Source organism: Corylus avellana, chromosome 1 (genome assembly GCF_965113065.1).
Source record: "Corylus avellana chromosome 1, dhCorAvel1.hap1.2, whole genome shotgun sequence".
Taxonomy (NCBI): Eukaryota; Viridiplantae; Streptophyta; class Magnoliopsida; order Fagales; family Betulaceae; genus Corylus; species Corylus avellana.
Window position 1 is genome coordinate 38,123,381 of NC_142490.1, and position 18,712 is coordinate 38,142,092.

The window sequence follows — 18,712 nt, forward strand, 5'->3', positions numbered from 1 at the left end:
GACTTTCATCTCAGAAGATTGAGATTGAGGGTTGTATTTGGGGATTTACTGATTATAATTGTTGGCTGATGGCCTCTTGGTTTCTAGCTTTTGGCTAGAGAGAGTTGTATTCTTTGTTTGTGTTTACAAATATTTAATTCATCCAAAAAAAAAAAAAGACGGTAGTCCAAATGCTGATGTAGTAAACCTAGATCAAAATAGAAAACAGAGGTTGCATTTGGATTACTCATTGGGTGGGCATACTGCTGTTGTCTCTTGTGTGTAAGTAATTTACTTGTATGCACTGAAATGAAACTAAATTTGATTTATTCTAACTACTAACTAGTATTTACTGTTCAGGGCATTTTCATTGTTTGGGGAAAGAGGGAAATTCATAATATCAGGAGGGAACGATAAATCTGTGAAGGTCTGGGATTGGTCCACCTATCTTGATGCAAGGGAAGCTAATGGCAACACTGAGCCACCTTTGAACATCAATCTCAGCAAAAAAGTAAGTTCTTCTTGGATTCAGTTTCTTGTCTGTTTGTATGGAGTTTCTAATCTTGTATGCTTACTACTCCTTGGCAGGTCAATTGGCTGTGTACCACTCCTACTGAATCAGAAAACCTTGTTGTTTGTGATACAACAAAAGTGGTAAAGGTCTACTCCATATCATAGGCAAAAGCTACACATTGTTGACTCTGGACAAATATTCCCAACTTTTGAGCACAAACCCCCAATTTTCTGGCATAGTGGAAGATTGTCCAAAGTTTGCTTAGTCTGTTTACTAGAAGACCACACTTCATTCTGTGATTCCCATTTTGTTTGGGATCCAAAGGAAACTTGGCAGGGGTCTTACGAATCAACTTGATTAAATAGTCTGTTGCAACTGCCTGTTTGATGGCACATTAGACATTAGTGCGGAAAATGATCCTCTCTACTCATGGTCAGAATTGGAACGCCTTTTAAAATGCTTAAATGGAGAGGATTCTTGCCCCATCAGTGGTCGGTGAACACCTTGATAAAGCACCTTGTCCTTTATCAGTGTCTAATTATTCTTATTTGAAGGTAATAGGCCTCAAGTTTGTGACATGTCTCTGGGTTATGAATTCTACCAAACATCCCTCAATTTAGTGCCACAAAATAGAATATAATTCTAGTCCCAGAGAAATGAAGAACAAGATTTACTTGAGAAGATTTAATGAATTCAAGTGTAATCAGATTGAATTTGGGGTTTTTTTTACTATGTGCCAATGTGCATTCTACTTGCGATGTACAACTCAGGCGGACAATATGAAGAAAAGCACATCAGAAGTTGGTGAGCAGGTGAGAGGCTCTTAACTCTAGAACAATTTCCACTTTGCTCATGGCTCTTTCAAAGCAATATAGGGGGCTAGAAAAGAAAAATAAAAAGAAGAAAGAGGAAACAAAGGTATAATTAGTGGGAGGCGGAGCTTTGTCAATTAACTTTCCTAACTTGAATATAAACACAATTTACCATTTGAAGGACCCATATTGCTTAAATGAAAAGAAAAGAAAAAAGGGAAGGGGACCAAAAAAAAAAACCCTTTTGCTGAGGATTTTGAAAAGAATTGTTTTCCAACAAGACAAGTGCTTGCCAATTTATAGTAGGCTGTCAATTTGTGTTGGCGTGTTGGGTTTGTATCGGGTCGACTCACCAGTCAACTTAAACATAACTCATTTAATTAAATCCTTCAACACTGACATGCCCATTTAAATAAGTGGGTGACACAACATGACCTGCATAATTTGTTTAATAAACAAGTCATATTGGGTTGACTTTAATAAACAGGTCATGACTCATTTATATAAAAACTATTTTTTTTAAATTTTAGCACGCACGAATTAAGCGAGACAGGTTAATTCGGGTTGACTTGAATTGATCCAAACCCGATTATACAAAACCTGAACCCATTAATTTCATGTTGGATTCATATCAAGTTAGCGAATCATGTAAGAAATTACCGACCCTACTTGCGACCATAACCTAACAGGATCGGCTGTGACCATTCAAATGTGATGTGTGCATCTTTAACTAGATTTGAATACCCATGTAAATTCCACAACTAGAGCAGCACGCAATGTTTCAGTTTCAGGTTCTCCTCACCTGCAATCAGCATCCTGACCAACTGTGCCAGCCTGAACTTCCTTAGACTTGACTTCATGGTTGGTTAGTTAAAGACGTACACACCCCAACCGAAATCTTCCTTAGACTGCCCGCAAAATTTCAAAATCTTTTTTTTTTTTTTCTTTAGACCAACAAAATAGACGTTGCATCTCACCTCTCTTGCTCTCTCTCTCTCTCTCTCTCTCTCTCTCTGTCTCTCTGCAGAACAATGACACCAACACACCAACCTCCTGCAGACCCGTCCAACCACCACCCTGCAAATCCCCTTCCCAACGGTACAAAAATGCCTGCACCACCTTCCCATGAGGACCAGAGTACCCTACATGGGGTTGAGGTTATTCATATAAAACCCATCAAAGAAAACGAAGATTTAGAAGCAGAGAAGGACACCTTGCAGGAACCAAGGTGTTGGGTCTGTAAGGAAAAGGATAAGTGTAACCAATATGATGGAATCCGGTGTTCCTCTTTGCAACTCTTGTGGTGAGCAAGTGGGGGTTGGCGCCAATGGGGAGGTGTTTGTGGCTTGCCATGAGTGCAATTTCTCCATTTGCAAGGCTTGCGTTGATTATGAGATCAAGGAAGGGCGGAAGGCATGCTTGCGGTGTGCTGCTCCGTACGATGGTATCTCTCGAACTCTATGTGTTTGTTAAATTACCATTTGTCTCAAAAGCTTAAGCAGATGAGAAGAGTAAATTATATAACTTTAACTGTCACCCTCATGTGTGATTGAAATGGGAAGTAAATGGCTCTATACCATGCTAAATCATAACTTATCTCAAAAGTTTAAGTTAGGTGAACGATAATTGATAAATTACCACTTATTCTAAAAGTTTTAATTGATAAAAAAAATTAAATTTAATCATTTGATCAAGTCTTTAACAAGTTCTTGGTCAAGTTCGGCTTTGCTTGATAAATGTTGGTGTTTGAAGGGTTAAACTCTTGCATTTCACAGGCTGAAAATGAGGGAAATGCAAGGAAAAAGAAAAAAGAAAAAGAATTTCTAATAAACATGGCTTCTTTTCTTGATTTTTAAGCTTTTATTTTTCCTTTCTTCTGTTTCTGTTCAGAAAATTATATTGAGTTGGACATATGAGAAGTTATAGACGATTTCTAGATTGCTATGTGAACTTTCCAATATAAAGTCTTCTGATTGCTAATCTTGTGAGCCTCTTGATTTATAGACAACTCTGTCGATGATGCTGAACTGACGGTATCAGGCAACCGATCCACAATGGCAGCTCAGCTTAGTAATCCTCAGGTAAGGATGTCACTCTATTTCTATGTTTTTCATAAAAAATTTGAGGAAAAAAAAAACCCTTGTCCCTGTCATGTTGATTAAAAATTCAAACTATAAAAACATTCATGTTGGTTGATACAGGATGTTGGAGTTCATGCTAGACATGTGAGTAGTGTGTCTACTGTTGATAGTGGTAAGTAATATTGATATCTTGTGTCATTTTGATCCTTTTCTTCAATTTTGCTTGATAGTTTTGGTGATTATGTTTACTGGTGTTTTCTTGAAGAGCTAAATGATGAATCCGGGAATCCAATCTGGAAGAACAGAGTCGAGAGTTGGAAGGATAAGAAGAACAAGAAGAAAAAGGCTCCAACCAAGGCTGAGATTAAGGCTCAAAGGGAGGACCAAATTCCACCAGATCAGCAGATGGAAGGGAAGCAGTAAGTGTGAAGGGATCAGATATGACCAAATTAATTCCCTGCATGATGTTTTGACCAATTCCCATGGGATCTCTATCTTTGCTTTGTCTTAGAAAAGTTGTGTACATTTGTGAGATGTGGTGATTGCTTTTGCAGGTCTGCAGAGGCTTCCCAGGCACTTTCTAGTGTTATTCCAATTCCATCCAGCAAACTCACACCATACAGATGTGTTATAATTATGCGACTCGTAATTTTGTGCCTCTTTTTCCATTACCGAATAACACATCCTGTTGATAGTGCTTTTGGTCTGTGGCTCACTTCTGTGATATGTGAGATCTGGTTTGCTGTTTCTTGGGTCTTGGATCAGTTCCCCAAATGGGCTCCAATCGAAAGGATCACGTACACCGACGAGCTCTCTGCAAGGTACACATCCAAAGCGTTAACCGATAAATCATCATTTATCTCACTTGTTTTAGCTAATACAAAATGATAAATTTAATTATTTATTTTACTTGTTGAGTTTCACCTATTCAAAGGGAGTTATAGTCTATAAGTGAAGAAAAGTACTAAAGTATTAATTAAATGATTAAATTTATATCTTCCTATTAACTTAATCTTTTGAAATACGTGATGATTTAACATTAATTAGTGCAACAAGCTTACTTGTATATACCGAGTTGGTTTTATTAATGTCAGCATCCTCTCTGAAACACATTTTTTTTCTCAGTAACTTGACATTATGGCCTTGATCTCCCATATAGTATAATATAGGGAATCTCTTGTATAAATTTCCTATTTTGGAAAGTAAAATACAAATAACGTAACTATACAATTTTTTGTTGGCAAAGAATATCAATGAACAAGATATATTTTGTTTATTGTTTTTATTTTTCATGTCATTGAGTAATGCTATAAGAAGGATTAAAGTCTTTTTGAATCCGCTCAAATGAGATGTGGTCATCTAAAATGTGATGTGACTTTTAAAATTACCAGTGGATTAAATTCAATAATATTCATCTTAAATTTAATAGTAATTTTAAAAAGTACATCACATTTGAATGACTATAGTCCTCCTTAAAGTATTACTTCATGTTATTATTAGAAAGGAACCAAACAAAATTTAATCACAGACTTTGAAATTTTCATCGTTGAATTCTTCTAGGAGGAGAGTATTTTCCAAAGAATGAGAATGCTTATATTTAGGGGTTAAATACCTTTCAGCTTCTTGTGGTTTAACAACTTTATTTTTTACATTATTGGTTTCAATTCATATCACAAATGATACCTGTGTAATGGTGAAAAACAGAGATGGTACCTCCCTTTAAATTTCGTCCAAAATTTAACAGAAAGCCATATCAGCACCATTAAAAAATTGACACGTGTCCATATATAAATTAAAAATACAAAATAAAAATTTTACAATTAAAAATATTATAATTAAAAAATAAATAAAAAATAAAAACTGGGGAAGTGGGTGGCTCCTTTGGCCCTTGGGGTGGTTTGGCCACCCCCAAGCACCAACCCTAGTTTTATTTTCTTTATTTATTTATTTTAATTTCAATTGGCTCTCGGGGGTGGCTCACCCCAAGGGCCCAAGGAGCCACCCATTTTCCTAGCTTTTTTTTTTTTTCTTTTTTCTTTCTTTATTTTTTTTTTCTAATTTTAAAATTTTTATTTTATATTTTTAATTAATATATAGATACACGTCAATTTTTTATTAATGTTGACGTGAGTTTTCGTCAAATTTTAGACAGAATTTAAATTGAGGTATTATCTCCATTTTTTACCATTATTTAAGTACCATTAGAACTGAAGTTACAAAAAATAAAGTTAGTTAACCAAAGAGGACCTAAAGGTATTTAATATCCTAGAGGTTGAAGTCCATCACATCACAGGGACTAAGGTCATTTATTTATAGAATCATATTTATTTTCTCAATGTTTTTAGACGGGCAAGGAGAGTTACTTGCCCCCTCTCTCCCACCTCTGGCTTTGCCTATCATCCTAGCCACACCAATCACAGATTCACAATTGTCATTTTACCTATGTTTCTTCAATATATATATATATATATATATATATATATATTGAATCATAGGGAGCTTAATTTAATAATGAAATAAAAATTTTAACCATAAATATGAGAAGTATTACTGAATACGTACAAATGGTTAACTCACTGCCATGGATGTCAGGTATGATAGAGAGGGTGAAGTGTCTGAGCTTGCTGCTGTGGATTTCTTTGTGAGTACAGTCGACCCATTGAAAGAACCACCACTGATCACTTCGAATACTGTGCTTTCCATCCTTGCCGTGGACTATCCTGTCGATAAAGTCTCATGCTATGTGTCTGATGATGGAGCCGCCATGCTCACATTTGAATCTCTTGTTGAAACGGCTGACTTTGCAAGGAAGTGGGTGCCGTTTTGCAAAAAATTTGCTATTGAACCACGTGCACCTGAGTTTTACTTCGCACAGAAGATTGATTACTTGAGGGATAAAGTGCAGCCTTCTTTTGTTAAAGAACGAAGAGCAATGAAGGTGAGCAACTCAAACTCCTTCCAGATACAACTCAATTCCTCATGCCACTTGAGTATCTAAATAATAGTGTATTGAAAACGCTAGCCATATCTACATTATCACTTTAAAATGATTAGTCAATTTGAAATTTTTTTAAAATTACTTATAAAGCTTAATTTTACATAGTAAGTAAATAATATGAGACTTAGTATCTATGAATGTCTTTTTTAACGTCTACGTCAGGACTATGTCATACAATGCTCCAATACCACATGATGTTACAACTTGACTAAGAGAAAATGCTAATCACGTCATCATTATAATTTTAAAATGACAAGTCAATTTGAAGCTTTCCTATAATTATTTATAAAATTGAATCTCACCTTGAAAGTAACCAATGTGGAAGTATTAGCAGTCTAATACTCATGAGTGTCTTTATAAACTATCCACTTTATGTAAACTACTTGTCTTTTCGATATGAAACCAAAGTGTTACAGTAGCAATAAGCATATAGAATATATGGCTATTAATGTGTTTCTGAAAACAACCATATATAACTCTAAAGGTTGGCCTCTGTTTTGTTACAGAGAGATTATGAAGAGTTTAAAGTGCGAGTTAATGCTTTAGTAGCAAAGGCTCAGAAAACACCTGAAGAAGGCTGGACTATGGATGATGGAACATCTTGGCCGGGAAACAACACCCGTGACCACCCAGGCATGATTCAGGTAATTAAATCTCCCTCTTCCCTCTGATACCTGATTTGCTGCCATTTTCAAGAAATAGTTTTCATAATTTATGATGGCCTTTGTTTCACTCCTATCAGGTTTTCCTTGGACATACTGGTGCTCATGACATAGAGGGAAATGAACTTCCTCGACTGGTATATGTCTCCAGAGAGAAGAGACCAGGCTACCAGCACCACAAGAAAGCTGGTGCTGAAAATGCTCTGGTATGTATGTTTACATACAAACTTTCACAATATAACATGGGAATTAATTAATTAACATCGATATTTTTCAATAATCCTTGAATGTTTTTGGCTTCATTCAGGTAAGAGTGTCTGCAGTTCTCACAAATGCTCCCTACATCCTCAACCTTGATTGTGATCACTATGTTAACAATAGCCAGGCAGTTCGTGAGGCCATGTGTTTCTTGATGGACCCACTAGTCGGTCGAGATCTTTGCTACGTGCAGTTTCCTCAGAGGTTTGATGGCATTGATCGCAGTGATCGATATGCCAATCGCAACACAGTTTTCTTTGATGTAAGTTTCAAGTTAGCATTATGTTGTGTGGGTAAGAAAATGAGTTCAATGTTGGAAAGATACTATGCTTATAGTATAGTGTTTGTTGGGTCCAATATGTTATATTATGGCATGGTTTTACTCAGACTCTTTAAAGGGTCCCTAGATTAGAGGCAAATGAGAGTTCTTAAAGTAGAGGGAAAGGCACATATATATAACCCACATAGCATATAAGTAATCTTGGAAACGGCCTATAAAGATTAATAAAAACTTTTGTTTGAGGAATGTAATAATGTAGTGATAGATTCACACGCATGGGAGAGATTCTTGAGTATACACATTTGAGTGTGAAAAAAGATTGAGTCACTCTTAACGCCCCAAAAACTGGACTGAGACGCCCTAAAAACTTGACTGAGCCATTTTGGTTGAAAAGACGTCACAAGTGTGAACAATTAATATAAAGTAAATTGATCCAAACTCATAAACTTAAACTTTTGAATCGAATGTTGTCTCAACATACTATGTTATGATTTCACAAAAAGACCTTACAACATGTCAATCTTCCTATCTGTTTCATATTGCACCCTTGCCTATTTTGAATTTAGTGATTCTAGCAAGAAATAAGAATATCATAGCTGTTTTGAACAATATATATCAGAAACTCAATCATCAGAGAAAGTTTTTATAAAGTTTAGCTGATCAATCTGGTTGGGAATTTTAGTAATTAGGTTTTTGATTGTTTTTGAGCTGTGTTTAGGTATAAATCAAAATTCTCTCTTCAATTTATCAGTAGAAACTGATGTATTTTTTCAAATTTCACATTAACATATAACTTTGTAAAACAAAAATTGAAGAATAATAATTTTAAAATATAGTTAATAAAATCATAATTTTAAAATATTATTAAATGTTCATCTGAATTTCAGGTTAACATGAAAGGACTAGATGGCATTCAAGGACCGGTTTATGTGGGAACAGGGTGCGTTTTCAATAGGCAAGCACTCTACGGCTATGGGCCTCCTTCTATGCCCAGCTTACCCAAGGCTTCCTCCTCGTCCTGCTGCTGCTGCTGCCCCTCCAAGAAGCCCTCCAAGGATGCCTTAGAGCTTCACCGAGACGCAAAACGCGACGAGCTCGATGCCGCCATCTTCAACCTCAGGGAGATTGATAGTAAGTCTACTTATCAAGGCAAATAAATAAATATTTTCGGGGAAATGAGCGAAATGGGTTTTGAATAACCGGGATATATTTTGTTTCCCATTTTGCAGATTATGATGAGTATGAAAGGTCGATGCTCATCTCCCAGAAGAGTTTTGAGAAAACTTTTGGCTTGTCTTCCGTCTTTATCGAGTCTACCCTGATGGAAAATGGAGGAGTGCCTGAATCGGTTAACCCGGCGGCATTGATCAACGAAGCAATTCATGTCATTAGCTGTGGTTATGAAGAGAAAACTTCATGGGGCAAAGAGGTGGGATTCTTTTATAAACTTGGGGTTTCAAAAGTTTACCTTGATTCCCATAAAACCTATTGGATTAATTCAAAATTTCTTATTTTGACTTCCCAGATTGGTTGGATATATGGGTCAGTCACTGAGGATATTTTAACAGGTTTCAAGATGCATTGCCGAGGATGGAGATCAGTTTACTGCATGCCCTTAAGGCCTGCATTCAAAGGTTCAGCACCCATCAACCTTTCTGATCGACTGCACCAAGTTCTCCGGTGGGCACTTGGATCTGTGGAGATTTTCCTTAGTAGACATTGTCCCCTATGGTACGGATTTGCAGGAGGCCGCCTCAAATGGCTTCAAAGACTAGCTTATACAAACACCATTGTTTATCCATTTACATCCCTCCCTCTCGTTGCTTATTGCACAATCCCAGCGATCTGCCTTCTCACAGGAAAATTCATCATACCAACGGTAATTTCTTGCCCTTCCCTTAAAAAATTCGGAATCATGTGGTTTGGATCTTAATTGATTATGAAACGTCATTTACGTTGTTTACAATTATACATTAAAGATTCGAAACTGCACTGGGATCAAAACCCAGTGCTGGCCTAAGTAATAATTTGATTATATGGTGTTTTTCTGAACTTCGTGAAGAATATCTTGGTCAATATTCAAAATCAGTCACCAATGATGTAAGATTGATAAACTTAAAAATAAGATTATATATATATATATATATATATATATTTATATTGTCTGGCTACATTCTTGCAAAGAACTTACCTCACATTGTACTTTGTTATTTGATTCAGCTTTCCAACCTTGCAAGTGTCCTGTTTCTTGGCCTCTTCATCTCCATCATTGTAACGAGTGTGCTCGAGCTGCGGTGGAGTGGTGTCAGCATTGAAGACTGGTGGCGTAATGAGCAGTTCTGGGTTATTGGAGGTGTTTCAGCCCATCTATTTGCTGTCTTCCAAGGATTCCTGAAGATGTTGGCTGGCGTTGATACCAACTTCACTGTCACTGCAAAGGCTGCTGATGATGCAGAGTTTGGTGAGCTCTATATTGTCAAGTGGACAACAGTTTTGATCCCTCCAACAACACTTATCATCGTCAATATGGTGGGTGTTGTTGCGGGATTTTCTGATGCACTTAATAAAGGATATGAAGCTTGGGGACCACTCTTTGGCAAGGTGTTCTTTGCCTTCTGGGTGATTCTTCATCTCTACCCCTTCCTTAAGGGTCTCATGGGTCGCACAAACCGAACTCCAACAATTGTTGTTCTGTGGTCAGTGCTGTTGGCCTCGGTCTTCTCTCTTGTTTGGGTGAAGATCAATCCCTTTGTGAGCCACAGTAATAGTTCAACCGTTGCCCAAAGCTGCATCTCTATAGATTGTTAGGTCACTGAAAGGAAGCCTCCCAGAATTTTCCAACCATTTAGTTAAAAGTTGATGACAATTTGATTGCCAGTTATTGAAGTGGGAGCCATGCTTAGCTCTTTCATGACTCTTGAGGCATATTGAAGTAAGTCTTGGACAATATGTATTGATCTCTGCGTTGATAATCCATTTGTAAAAACATTGCCTTGAAAAATATCAGTGTAAAATGAGGATTGCTGTTTTCTTCCATAAATTGAAATTATAAAGAGAATGAAATCACAGGAAAGCACTTGTCCATTTCTATTGTTTCATGTCTCATCAAATTGCAATCTTTATCCTAGAACTATTGGTTGGTGAACTGTCAATCGAAATTTTTCATGCTAGCAATGTTTCAGTTTCAGCTTCAGGTAAGGCACTATGACATGAGGCTTCCTCACCAATAGATCTAAAATGTATAATAATCAGCTAAGGAAAATAACTCTGGCTTCAACTTTAAGGAATTTTCTTCCTCTTTTTTTTTTAAAAAGATATACCCCGCCCATCCCAAACCTTACTTAGATTTCCCGCAAAATTTCGTATTCTTTTCTTTAGATCACAAAATAGACTTTGCTTCTCACCTCTCTCTCTCTGCAGAACAATGAGACCAACACCCTATCCTCCAGACCCTTCCAGCCCACCACCCTGCATCACTTCTCAATGGTACAAAAATGCTTTCACATCCCTCTCATGAAGATCAGCATACACTACATGATGGGGTTGGGGTTATTCATATAAAAGCCAACAAAGAAAACCAAAATTTAGAAACAAAGAAAGACACCTACTAGGATCAAGGTGTTGTGGTCTAAGGAAAAGGATAAGTGAAACAAATATGGAGTCTGGTGTTCCTCTTTGTGACTCTTGTGGTGAGCAAGTGGGGGTCAGTGCCAATGGGGAGGTGGCTGTGGCTTGCCAAAAGTGCAATTTCTCCATTTGCAAGGCTTGTGCTGATTATGAGATCAAGGAAGGCCGGAAAGCATGCTTGCGGTGTGGTGCTCCATATGATGGTATCTCTAGAACTCTGAAATTTCTTAGTCAAGTTCGTCTTTGCTAAATAAATGTGAGGGTTTGAAGGGTTTAACTCTTGGATTTGGCAGTGCAGAAATGATTTGTTTATCTTTGCGTTTCTTGCTATGTTTATTTTTTCTTCTATTTGTTGAGACAATGAGACTTATAACCTTGGAGACTAACCATATATAGGCTAAATTAACAATATAACTAAATGACCAATAATGTCAAACTTTTTTGTGATCCAACACAATTTCGAATAAAACATTATAAGTTCATGTATTACTTAATTTTTTCTGGCTCGCTTTATTGAGGTTGGGGGCGGGGGGACTAGATCAAGTGCCCTTTTTCTTGAGCTAATATTTCTTGGAGTTTTATATCTTTAGGAATTATTAACGCTCCAGCTAATCTTTTGGTTCTAGGGAAATGCAAGAAAAAAAACAAAACAAAAAAACAACTACAACAACAACTTTATTGAACATGGCTTCTTTTCTTGATTTTTTTTTACCTTTTTTTTCCCTATTTTCAATTTCTGTTCAGAAAATTATAGAGAATTTATGTAGAGGGACACATGAGAAGCTATATACGATTTCTAGAAAGAGACATGGGCTGCTCTAATCTTGATTTCTATGTGGCTTTTCCAATAGACAGTCTTCTGATTGCTAATCTTGGGGGCCTATTGACTTATGGCTACCTATTTTATAGACAACTCGGTGGATGATGCTGAACTGAATGTATCAGGAAACCAATCCACAATGGCAGCTCACCTTAGTAATTCTCAGGTAAGGATGTCACTGTACGTTTTATGTTTTACATTAAACTTTGGCTGGAAGAAAACAGTATGACTTTTAATTTTGAGGAAATGAAAACCCTTGTCCTTGTGGTGTTGATTGAAAATCCAAACTTTAAATACATTTTGAGAATGTTAGGATGTCCAAAGCTTAGTATCATTCATCTTGGTTGATACAGGATGTTGGAATTCATGCTAGACATGAGAGTAGTGTGTCTACAGCTGATGGTGGTAAGTAATACTGATATCTTGTGTCATGTTGATCCTTTTGTTCAATTTTGATAGTTTTGGTAATTATGTTAACTGGTGTTTTCTAGAAGAACTAAATGGTGAATCCGGGAATCCTATCTGGAAGAACAGATTGGAGAGTTGGAAGGATAAGAAAGACAAGAAGAAAAAGGCTCCAACTAAGACTGAGATTGAGGCTCAAAAGGAGGACCAAGTTCCACCTGAGCAGCAGATGGATGAGAACCAGTAAGAGCAAATTAACTTGGATTAATTTGAAACAGTGAATAGATAACAAATGTGAAAGAGAAATATGTGTTGGTCTAAATTAATCCTAATATAAGATCCTAATTAAAGGATTACTTGAGGAAACATGTTTTTTCTTTTCTGAAGTACTATTACCTTGATTAAAGCTTTTTCTTATGATTGAAGGTGGGGGATTTTCTTTGTTGTTACGGGTTGAACTGCTTACTAGGTTAAGCTACGGATGAAATGAACTAATTGTGATTAAAAGCAAGTATGAATCTATTTTGAAGGGAGATGTGAGCAAATTCCCTGCATTTGGCAACATATGTTTTGACCATTTTCCATCAATCTATCTTTGGTTCGTCTTAGAAAAGTTGTATGCATTGTGAGATGTGTTGATTGCTTTTGCAGGTCCACTGAGGCTGCACAGCCACTTTCAAGTGTTATTCCAATTCCATCCAACATACTCACACCATACAGATGCATTATAATTTTGCGACTCATAATTTTGGCTCTCTTTTTCCATTACCGTATAACAAATCCTGTTGATAATGCTTTTGGTCTGTGGCTCACTTCTGTGATATGTGAGATCTGGTTTGCTGTTTCTTGGATATTGGATCAGTTCCCTAAATGGTCTCCAATCAATAGGATCACATACATCGACGAGCTGTCTGCAAGGTACACATCCATGACTCATATACATACAGCTGTCGATGTCAAATATCTGAGCTATAATGTTTTGAAAGTGTTTACTAGAGCATCAAGTTTGTATGTATATACCTAGTTGGTTTTATTAATGTCAGTATCCTCTGTGAAACTCATATTTTTCTCACTAGCTTGACACTATAGCATCAAGCCTGGCTACAAACATTGTCAACTGATGCTTCTGATCTTGATCTCCTATGTGCCTCAACAGTGCTCTCATATCCTAGCCCCCAATCACAGATTCACAGTTGTCGTTTTTCCTATATTTCTTAATACATGTCAAATCTAGTAAGGCTTAAGCTGAATCTGCAGGTAATTTATACAAGGTTGCATGTGAAGAGAACAAAGAAACGGCGGATATATTGAAATCATAAGGAGCATAATTTAATGAACTAAAAACTTAAACATAAATGTGATAACTTTCAATTAACTATTATTGAATACGTACAAATGGTTAACTCGCTGCCATTTCAGGTATGAAAGAGAGGGTGAACCATCTGAGCTTGCTGCTGTGGATTTCTTTGTGAGTACAGTTGACCCAATGAAAGAGCCACCACTGATCACTGCAAATACCGTGCTTTCCATCCTTGCCGTGGACTACCCTGTCGATAAAGTCTCATGCTATTTGTCTGATGATGGAGCTGCCATGCTCACATTTGAATCTCTTTTTGAAACAGCTGAATTTGCAAGGAAGTGGGTACCATTTTGCAAAAAATTTGCTATTGAACCACGAGCACCTGAGTTTTACTTCACACAGAAGTTTGACTACTTGAAGGATAAAGTGCAACCTTCTTTTGTGAAAGAACGTAGAGCAATGAAGGTGAGCAACTAAAACTCCTTCCGGATACAACTAAATTACTCTTGCCACTTGGTTATCTAAATAATACAGTGGCAATTGCATATAGAATTTATGGCTGCACTTATTTATCAATGTGTTTCTCTGAAAGCAACCATCTCTTAAAGTTGGCCACTGTTTTGTTACAGAGAGATTATGAAGAGTTTAAAGTGCGAATTAATGCTTTAGTAGCAAAGGCTCAGAAAACACCTGAAGAAGGCTGGACTATGAAAGATGGAACACCTTGGCCGGGAAATGACACCCTTGACCACCCAGGCATGATTCAGGTTGATCTAGCTTCTAGCTGATTTTCTGGTTAATTGTTGAATGTTTACCTTTTAGACTTGTTTTCTTTTGGGAACCATCTAGCATCTTGAAAGAAACTAGTTTTTTTTGCTGAAAGTAATTCTTGATCTGTAGATTTTGAAGCTTATAGCCCTTACTTTATTGTTTCTTTGGCATTTTCTAGAAATAGTTTTCATAATTTGTGATCAATATTGGTTCCTCAGTTTGTTCACAAATTACTTTGTATTTTATCAATTATTAGTCTCCATGTGATCTTACATCTATTTGTACGAAATTTTCTCATAATGGTGCTTCACAGTTTGTAAGATTGTGAATTTCACATATGACCTTGTCACTCCCTTCAGGTTTTCCTTGGACATAGTGGTGCCCATGACGTAGAGGGAAATGAACTTCCTCCACTGGTATATGTCTCCAGAGGGAAGAGACCTGGCTACCGACACCACAAGAAAGCTGGTGCTAAAAATGCTCTGGTATGTTTACATTGACACTGTAACAATATTTGTGATTCACATGGGAACATCAATATTTCAATAATACTTGAATGATTGACTTTATTCAGGTTAGAGTGTCTGCAGTTCTCACAAATGCTCCCTACATCCTCAACCTTGACTGTGATCACTACGTTAATAATAGCAAGGCAGTTCGTGAGGCCATGTGTTTCTTGATGGACCCACAAGTTGGTCGAGATGTATGCTATGTTCAGTTTCCTCAGAGGTTTGATGGCATTGATCGCAGTGACCGATATGCTAATCGCAACACAGTTTTCTTTGATGTATGTTTAAAGCTAGCATAGATGCTTCATATGCTTAAATAGTTTCCGTATTGCACACTTTGTCTATTTTGAGAGTACTATTTTAAATTGGAATTTAGTGATTCTAGAAAGAAATAAGAATATCATAGCTGTTTTAAACTATATCAGAAGCTCAACACTGTGTCTTATCATCTGGCGAGTATTCAGGATGGATTATCCAGCAGTATTTGGCAATTATTCAGGATTCAGATGCATTTGGATTCAAGCTGTGTTTTTTGAGTTGTGTTGAAGTATAAACCAAAATTTTCTCTTCAATTTTTAGTAGAAAGTGATGTGTTTTCCCATTTTCATATTAATATATCACTTTTTAAAACAATATAGAAGAATTGGAGGAAAAATAGCTAATGCTGTAATGGCAAAGATTGGTCCCTGCATAATTACTCGCACTTTAGCCTATTGAGTTTTGAGAATCTCTTCATCTCAATTTCAGATTAACATGAAAGGATTAGATGGCATTCAAGGACCAGTTTATGTGGGAACAGGCTGTGTTTTCAATAGGCAAGCACTCTACGGCTATGGGCCTCTTTCTTCGCCCAGCTTACCTAAGGCTTCCTCCTCATCCAGGTCATGGTGTGGATGCTGCCCCTCCAAGAAGCCCTCCAAAGATCCCTCAGAAGTACACCGAGATGCAAAACGTGATGAGCTCGATGCTGCCATCTTTAACCTCAGGGAGATTGATAGTATGTATATTTATCAAGGCTAATGTATTCAAGGAAATAAGCAAAAGAGTTTTAAATAACTAGGATATTTTTGTTTTCCTTTTGCAGATTATGATGCGAATGAAAGGTCAATGCTGATCTCCCAGATGAGCTTTGAGAGAACTTTTGGCATGTCTTCCGTATTTATCGAGTCCACACTAATGGAAAATGGAGGAGTGCCTGAATCTGTCAAGCCATCAACATTGATCAAGGAAGCAATTCATGTCATTACCTGTGGTTATGAAGAGAAAACTGCATGGGGCAAAGAGGTGGACTTCTTTATTCTTCTTCTCATATCACAATTTCGTTCCATTATTACAGTGACCACAGCTGTGGTTATTGCCTGAGAAGATTGTTATAAACTTAGGGTTTCAATAGATAATTGGACTCCAACTTTACTTTTAATTTCAGCAGGCTTCATATCTCTACTAGCATATTGCTCTTTCCATGGCTTCCTATTTGTTATGATCTTATGTTTATATGTTGCGCTGCATTTGCTAGACTCTAATCTTTCACTTGAGCATTGACCATTACTAAATTTTACCTTGATACCCATATAACCCATTGGATTAATTCAGAATTTCTTATTCTGACTTCCCAGATTGGTTGGATATATGGTTCGGTCACTGAGGATATTTTAACGGGTTTCAAGTTGCATTGCCGAGGATGGAGATCAATTTACTGCATGCCCTTAAGGCCTGCATTCAAAGGGTCAGCACCCATCAACCTATCTGATCGACTGCACCAAGTTCTCCGGTGGGCACTTGGATCTGTGGAGATTTTCCTTAGTAGACACTGTCCCCTATGGTACGGATTTGCAGGAGGCCGCCTCAAATGGCTTCAAAGACTGGCTTATATAAACACCATTGTTTATCCATTTACATCCCTCCCTCTCATTGCTTATTGCACAATCCCAGCGATCTGCCTTCTCACAGGAAAATTTATCATACCAACGGTAAATTCTTGTCCTTACCTTGCAAACTTCGGAATCATGTGGTTTGGATCTTTAGTGATTATTAAGAGTTATTCAAGAACTCGAAATAGTTAGGGAGTCATTTGTAATGTCTACAATATACATTAAACATTCGAAACTATTGGACTGGGATCAAAATCCAGTGCTGGCCTACGTAATAATGGGGTCCTAGGAGGGGTGGTTTAGATAGGTCTTTATAAGATAACATTAGGATATGAAAATGCATTAAATTAATTTCATTTTAAGTGGGCTTTTTATATGCTATATGGTGTTTTTCTGAAATTCGCGAAGAATATCATGGTCAAGATTCAAAATCAGTCACCAATGAAAGTTGATGGGCATCAAAATAAGATTTTTTTTAAAAAAAAAAAAATCCTGTCTTTCTACATTCTTCTCCGTCATGTTCATGTTTTGAAACAATTCACTCAAAGATCTTACTTCACATTGTATTTTGTTATTTGATTCAGCTTTCCAATATTGCTAGCGTACTGTTTCTTGGGCTTTTCTCCACCATCATTGTGACCGATCTACTCGAGCTGTGGTGGAGTGGTGTTCACATTGTAGACTGGTGGCGTAATGAGCAGTTCTGGGTTATCGCAGGCGTTTCAGCCCATCTATTTGCTCTCTTCCAAGGATTCATGAAGATGGCGGCTGGCATCGATACCAACTTCACCGTCACTACAAAGTCAGGCGATGATTCAAAGTTTGGCGGGCTTTATGTTGTCAAGTGGACAACACTTTTGATCCCTCCAACAACACTCATCATCATCAACCTGGTGGGCGTAGTTGCCGGATTTTCTGACGCACTTAATAAAGGATATGGAGCATGGGGAGCACTCTTTGGCAAGGTGTTCTATGCCTTCTGGGTGATTGTTCATCTCTACCCCTTCCTTAAGGGTCTCATGGGTCGCCAAAACCGGACACCAACAATTGTTGTTCTGTGGGCTGTGCTGTTGGCCTCTGTCTTCTCTCTTCTTTGGGTGAAGGTAAATCCCTTTGTGAGCAACGTTGATAGTTCAACTGTTCCCAAAAGCACTTGCATCCCCATAGATTGTTATCCAGAATTTTCCAACCATACAGCCTAAAAGTTGGTGTTTGAGGCATATTGGAGTAAGTTTTGGACAATATGCATCAATCTTTCTGCTGATAATCCGTTTGTAAAGACATTTGTTCGGAGAAATATCTAAGTTATTAAACGGGGGTTGCTATTTTCTTGCATAATTTGAAATTACACAGAGAATGATTATATGGCAGGAAAGAACTTGTCCGTTTTCTGTTGTTTCATGAACAATCACAGAGCATTCTTCATCGTACAACTGTTGTTTTGTGAACATGTGAATGTCGTACCATCTGACAAAGACTTACATCCCACCTTAGCGGCCGCTTAGGCCATGTTTGGCAATGGATTGGTTAATTTTTTTTACTCTTTAACATTCTTATTTTTTATATTACATCAATTATTTTTAACTACTATTCAAATAAAAAATTTACTAAAAAATAAAACTTTTTCTACTTTTTCATAAAAAAAAATTCTAAATTTTTATCTGTTTTATATCACATCAACTACTTCCAAATAAAAAAATCACCTACCGAATCCATTGGCAAACGAGGCCTTAAAGTTGATTAGTTATAGAATTCACCTTGAACGGGATAAAATAGCCAAAATGGTAATTTTGGTTTGTTCTATAGTTAAAAACATGTTTTAACT

At 37.0% G+C, this 18,712-nt stretch overlaps 2 protein-coding genes across 3 annotated transcripts; both read left to right on the plus strand.

The window, feature by feature from the left end:
* Positions 1-2,518: 2,518 nt before the first annotated feature.
* Positions 2,519-10,624, plus strand: LOC132170442 (cellulose synthase A catalytic subunit 8 [UDP-forming]). Its single transcript, XM_059581433.2, has 13 exons — positions 2,519-2,749; positions 3,310-3,386; positions 3,507-3,558; positions 3,652-3,805; positions 3,941-4,207; positions 5,979-6,324; positions 6,891-7,028; positions 7,127-7,252; positions 7,354-7,566; positions 8,472-8,715; positions 8,814-9,013; positions 9,110-9,463; positions 9,805-10,624. The coding sequence occupies exons 1-13, from the start codon at positions 2,572-2,574 to the stop codon at positions 10,390-10,392; spliced, it is 2,937 nt and encodes a 978-aa protein (XP_059437416.2). The 5' UTR covers positions 2,519-2,571; the 3' UTR covers positions 10,393-10,624.
* A 336-nt stretch (positions 10,625-10,960) lies between these two features.
* On the plus strand, positions 10,961-18,282 carry LOC132171019 (cellulose synthase A catalytic subunit 8 [UDP-forming]). 2 transcript variants are annotated; one of them, XM_059582214.2, is made up of 13 exons: positions 10,961-11,414; positions 12,121-12,197; positions 12,385-12,436; positions 12,523-12,679; positions 13,088-13,354; positions 13,856-14,201; positions 14,366-14,503; positions 14,867-14,992; positions 15,082-15,294; positions 15,764-16,013; positions 16,101-16,300; positions 16,633-16,986; positions 17,472-18,282. In XM_059582214.2, exons 1-13 carry the CDS (start codon positions 11,240-11,242, stop codon positions 18,087-18,089), a joined length of 2,973 nt encoding a protein of 990 aa, XP_059438197.2. In that variant the 5' UTR covers positions 10,961-11,239; the 3' UTR covers positions 18,090-18,282. The 2 variants fall into 2 exon arrangements, with proteins under 2 accessions (XP_059438197.2, XP_088373098.1); XM_088516972.1 differs by having other exon boundaries at positions 12,526-12,679.
* Positions 18,283-18,712: the final 430 nt, after the last annotated feature.

What these genes read in the sequence shown, in the direction of transcription:
- LOC132171019 (XM_059582214.2), top strand. Translation starts at nt 11,240, where the DNA reads ATGGAGTCTGGTGTTCCTCTTTGTGACTCTTGTGGTGAGCAAGTGGGG. An exon ending in AAGAACGTAGAGCAATGAAG is followed by an intron (nt 14,202 to 14,365) that starts GTGAGCAACTAA and finishes GTTTTGTTACAG; the next exon opens with AGAGATTATGAAGAGTTTAA. An exon ending in CTGGTGCTAAAAATGCTCTG is followed by an intron (nt 14,993 to 15,081) that starts GTATGTTTACAT and finishes GACTTTATTCAG; the next exon opens with GTTAGAGTGTCTGCAGTTCT.
- LOC132170442 (XM_059581433.2), top strand. Translation starts at nt 2,572, where the DNA reads ATGATGGAATCCGGTGTTCCTCTTTGCAACTCTTGTGGTGAGCAAGTG. An exon ending in CTGGTGCTGAAAATGCTCTG is followed by an intron (nt 7,253 to 7,353) that starts GTATGTATGTTT and finishes GGCTTCATTCAG; the next exon opens with GTAAGAGTGTCTGCAGTTCT. An exon ending in GAAAATTCATCATACCAACG is followed by an intron (nt 9,464 to 9,804) that starts GTAATTTCTTGC and finishes TATTTGATTCAG; the next exon opens with CTTTCCAACCTTGCAAGTGT.